Here is a 4934-nt window from a genome sequence, read left to right as displayed (position 1 = left end):
GTGTAAAAGAGAGGTGGTTTGGACAGAGAGAGATCTAAACATAGGATTCCACCCCACAATCTGTCTCCACATGTCCCATAGTCTGATACTAATGATTTTTGACAGATTGTTTTTCATTGGATTGACATGTTTGGTAAGTCAGATTTACTGAGAAAAACCACACACAATTTACAGGTAAAAAGCTGAACAACTCTTAAGAAGTTGAAGCTGAATTGGGTACACCAGAAAATACTTCATAATTTGCTTCCATCAGTACTGGTTAGATTAAATTGAAGTTTTCATCATTACAAGTTTTACCCAAATGAGGAATCACATTACTTTGAAAACGAAGTAACCATCTTTTCTGTTAAACTCACAACCATGTGAAGTAAACCATACAAATCTCTGAATATCACGGCCATTAATTATCCTCCCAAAAAAGAAGAAACATGAAAGCTTCTAATACCAACTGAATTGGAAACATAAAAACTGAGACATAAATAACCAAATTCAAATCAAATCCACCCAAGTTACCTCAAAGAGTTTCTAACAACTTGCCCAGTTGATCTCTTGATTGACTCAATCCTCTGAAGCCTAATCTGCTCTCTGAATTTGGCTATAAACTCATCTGCCTTCTTGTTCACATCCGGTCCCCCTTCGCCCCCACCGACACTGCTCGAACCAACTTCTTCAACCTCTGATCCTCCTCCAAACCCCTCATAATTCTCACTCTCAAAGACGTCATCATTATCATTGTCATCGTCGTCATCAGTTTCCACCACCACATTTTCGCCAAATTCTCGCTTCTCTTCCCTCTCATAATCCACGAAAGCCGCCTGAAAAGAAGTGCTTTCGTGGATCAATTTTCCATTCAATCCATCTTCACCAATTCCTCTGGCTCTCATAGACCCTGAAATCGATTCGCTTGGTCTAGTGGTTCGAACCGACTTCCCCATCAATGAACCATCACTTAGCACTCTAGGCCTGGACTCTGCCCCTGAATTTGCTCTGCTTTGGATCTCTTCTCTGTCATTGACAATCAAGTCCTTTGGTACACTCCAAACACTTCTCTTCAATTCCTTCGCAACCTCGGAATTCGACAGACTAGAATTGGACTTCACAAGAGGAGGTTTCCGACCATATTGTGGCGGCGGCGGTGGTGGTGGAGGAGGAGCTGGCGGAGGTGATGACTTGTAATAAATCTTCTTTCTTGCCATTTCTTGGACATTCTTGGCTTGGGATTCGGATGAGAAAGAAGGTGATGGAGAGAGATTTTTTGGTGAAGGAGATGCGGAATTGGGTCGAGATGATCGGGACGATTGAGCTCTGAAAGATCGAGATTCGAGCCGATTGAATTCAGAATCCTCCATTGATGGAGGCAGAGAATACAGGGGAACACCGTCAATCTCTTCTCTCATTTCCATCCTCCCTGATCTCGATCGCCATGGAATCGGAGAAGGAAGGACATCATTTTCATCCACTTTCTTCTCCAAATCCACAGCAATCGAACTTCCAAATTCCCCATTTCTTGATTTACTAGAATTGCTCGAAAAACGCTTCGAACCCAAATTAGAACTAGTCCTACTCAGAGAACCACCGCTTTTGCTACTCAATTCATTGATTGATTCATCAAAATCAGAGCTTGAAACCCGAGATTTCAAGCTCCGAACGGGCAAAAGCAGGGGTTTATCGACAACCCGAGAAGCGGTACCGCTCTGTTCTTCAAGAACAGAGCTTTCTTGAGCTACAACCACCACTGGTTCACCTCTGTAGTACTGAGAATTCCAAGTCTGCAATTTGTTGTCATCAGACCCAGATGAGCTATCGGTTTCATCATCAAAAACTGATGAAACTTGAAGAAATCTAGACACATACGAGTGAGCATTATCGAATTTTGAGCTGTGTTCTTTCTCTGTTTCATCGTTTCGCCGACTAAAAAGCCCGTAAGAGACTGCAATTCCTACTAAAAGAAGCTGAACAAGTTCCCAACTTCTGGTGTGGAGAGTTTGGTTGATGAATTCAGGAGCTTGGGAAGGTAAAAGAGGAAGAACAACTAGGAAAATTGCAACAATGACAGCTTTGTACATGAAATGAGTGTAGAATTTGTTTGGGTTTGGAGGGTTTTGGGAGCCTAATCTTTGTAGTTTAATGTAAGACTCTGTGTCTGCCATTGAAGAAGAACAGAGAGAAGCCAAGGATATTGTTGATGGGTTTGTTGCAGAATGTGAAAGAAGATTTGAAGATGAAGGTAGAGAAAACTTAGGGGCTAAGGAAAAGTATACCAAAAAAAAAGAGAGTGATGAAGAAAGTTTTGGGAATGAGTGAGCTGATTTTAAGGAATGCTTTAGTTTGAGCTATTGACATTCATACCCTTTTTTTCTTTTGTTCCTTCTCTGTCAATTTGTTTTTGAGACTTTTTGTTAGTGATGGTCAATCAAATGCTGAATGAGCACAAATTCCTTTATTCTGATTCAGTAAAAGAATATTTGTTTGGATTTATTAAAAGAAAGATTATACAGACAAAATACATTTGTGCAGTGTCATGCTGTCGTTGTTATTGCATAAGCTTTCACTTCATTTATCAGTAGATTTGCAGTCCAATCCTAGCTTTTATTCCAGAAATCAGAGGCTTATATCTTTTGCATTAACATGAATTCATAATATATGGTTATTTTTTTTATTATAAAAATAAATAAATAAAAAGAAGATGAAGATTGCTTTTAGTTGGTGTTCTATCTGGAAGGTATTGTTGACCCTCTTGAATCCATCACAAAACTCACTTTGAATTGTTTGAATAATTTGTTTGAAAAGTTTTAAAAATTAAGCAAGTTGAATCATTAAAGTAAGTCTGTGATGGGGGAATGTCTTTTCAAAAATAGAAAAATAAAGTACATGCATAAATAAATTAAAATAGTTTGTTTTTGTAAGGCCATCTTTAACTTATTATTATTATTTTGTGATTTGTGTTAAAAGTTTTATTTGAAAGACAAATAAATTTTCTATAACGTATCATTGTGGATTTGATAATCCAAATTACATAATGAAATTTTTTTATTGAGTGAGACAATCCTAAACTATCTATGTCAGGTAATTCAAAGATAAATTGTAATCCACTTAATGTATTTTAATATTTTTTATTTATCAAAAATATTAAATAAATAATGTCACGTAGTATTTTGAAATAATTTTAACTAAGGTCAAATTATACCCATGATTTCTATATTTTACTTCTTATGTCATTTTGGTCTTTACACTTTAAATTGACTCAAAATTTTGATTCTTAATTTTAGATTTGTGTTAATTTGGTCTAATTGATAATATCTTAGTATTTTTTCAAAAAAATTATCACCAAAGTAGTTGAGATTAACTTACTGAGTTGAGTAAGTTTATAATTTTGCCCTTATAACTATGATACATGATATACTTATGTGCATATTTTTTATAAAAAAAATTGAGAGTTGAAATCAATTTAACCAAGTTAAAAAAAATTATAGATTCATAATTAAAATCAAGACAATTAAAATTATAAAAATTAAAATTACACAATAACCAAAATACAATACTACGGTCATAATTTGTCGTTTAACTAAACATTGATGTAAAAAACGACAGAATGTGGGGACATTTGGGGAAAGTTGAAAAATTGGAGGTGGGGGCAAATAGGTTGCGTTGGATGTGGTCTAGGATTCTTCTTTTGGACTGCGTACGCTAGCTTTACTAGGGTATAAAAAAACGGTGAGTTTGCAACTTTGGAGGGTATGCTTTTCTTCACCATCCATCTTCCCTCTCCCACATTCTTCAATTCTTGCATTTATTTGGGTGGAAGTGGTAAAGAATTCTGAGCAAAAATCTTCTAAAGTGATTTTTTCCTAAAGTTTCTTAAAGTGTTACATTGTGTGGTTGAGATTTACTGGCAAGTCACATCAATTTTTCTAATGTGACTTGTCAATAAATCCCAACCACACAATATAGCACTCTAGAAAACTTTAGAAAAATTTCATCCTTGGTAAAGAATTCTTGCATATTTTAGGGATGAGAAGAAGATGCTCTTTAGGACCACGCAGTGGTTATTTTGGATATTGTTTAATAATTTACATTTTCCAAAAGTTTTTATAAATACAAAACAAAAGTAGTGAGTGGTCCACCAAGAAAATTTACATACATATAAGTTGAAAGATTTCAACCATCTCATCATCACATAGTTAGAAATAAGGTTTTAATTTTACGATATTATTATTTACTGTTATATCAATTGCTATACCAATTGATACTGTGTAATATTAAAATGATAGTGAGAAGATTTCAATTTTGTCATCATAAACAACATTTTGTTGGCTAAAAAATTTGTAGGTTGATTAACCTGTAATCTTTTAATCATTTCATGCATGATGGATAACTGAGGCACCACAATATGGCAAGCCCTAATGAGGGATATTAGGGTTTGGCTGGATCTATCTTTGACATTAAGTTTTTTAATCATCATTATTGTTTCCCAATAATCAAAATGGCTTAGAAAGAAGAGTTACTTTTACTTTAAAAAATGATAGTGCCAAATTTTACTTATTATTTGGTCTTAATCATGTTGAATATAAGGCATTTGGGTTAGAAGTTTAATTTAAAAAATTTCGGAATAATTGCTCCAAACTCTAATCTTGTTGGTTGAATTAGGTCTTACATGATTGAATTTGTGACAAATTAAAAATTGACGTATAACATGTCATGTCATTATGAGTATCATTGTGAGGCTTAAAATTGTGAATTTCATACTTAAATTGGTCTATAGCACTAACCAATTCCACGTCAACTGGTTTCAACTTGTATACCATTTTTCATTGTGAAACTGAAAAATGGATTAGTAATTGAATACCTTTCATAATGGGTCGGATAAAAAATTAGTTGAGTAGCCGATTGTTTAAATTTAATCTGAAAATTTAAATAAATTTAAAATGTGTTTA

At 34.3% G+C, this 4934-nt stretch overlaps 1 protein-coding gene across 1 annotated transcript; it reads right to left on the bottom strand.

Annotated features, from left to right (window-relative positions):
- Positions 1-229: 229 nt before the first annotated feature.
- LOC114313730 (uncharacterized) lies at positions 230-2410 on the bottom strand. The gene has a single exon (XM_028260142.2). The coding sequence runs from the start codon at positions 2148-2150 to the stop codon at positions 510-512; it is 1641 nt and encodes a 546-aa protein (XP_028115943.2). The 5' UTR covers positions 2151-2410; the 3' UTR covers positions 230-509.
- Positions 2411-4934: the final 2524 nt, after the last annotated feature.

Source organism: Camellia sinensis, chromosome 13 (assembly GCF_055761805.1).
Source record: "Camellia sinensis isolate YWXY chromosome 13, ASM5576180v1, whole genome shotgun sequence".
In the NCBI taxonomy this organism is placed as follows: domain Eukaryota; kingdom Viridiplantae; phylum Streptophyta; class Magnoliopsida; order Ericales; family Theaceae; genus Camellia; species Camellia sinensis.
The sequence above is the reverse complement of the archived record's forward strand: the minus strand, read 5'-3'. Positions and strand labels throughout refer to the sequence as shown.

What these genes read in the sequence shown, in the direction of transcription:
- LOC114313730 (XM_028260142.2), bottom strand. Translation starts at nt 2,150, where the DNA reads ATGGCAGACACAGAGTCTTACATTAAACTACAAAGATTAGGCTCCCAA.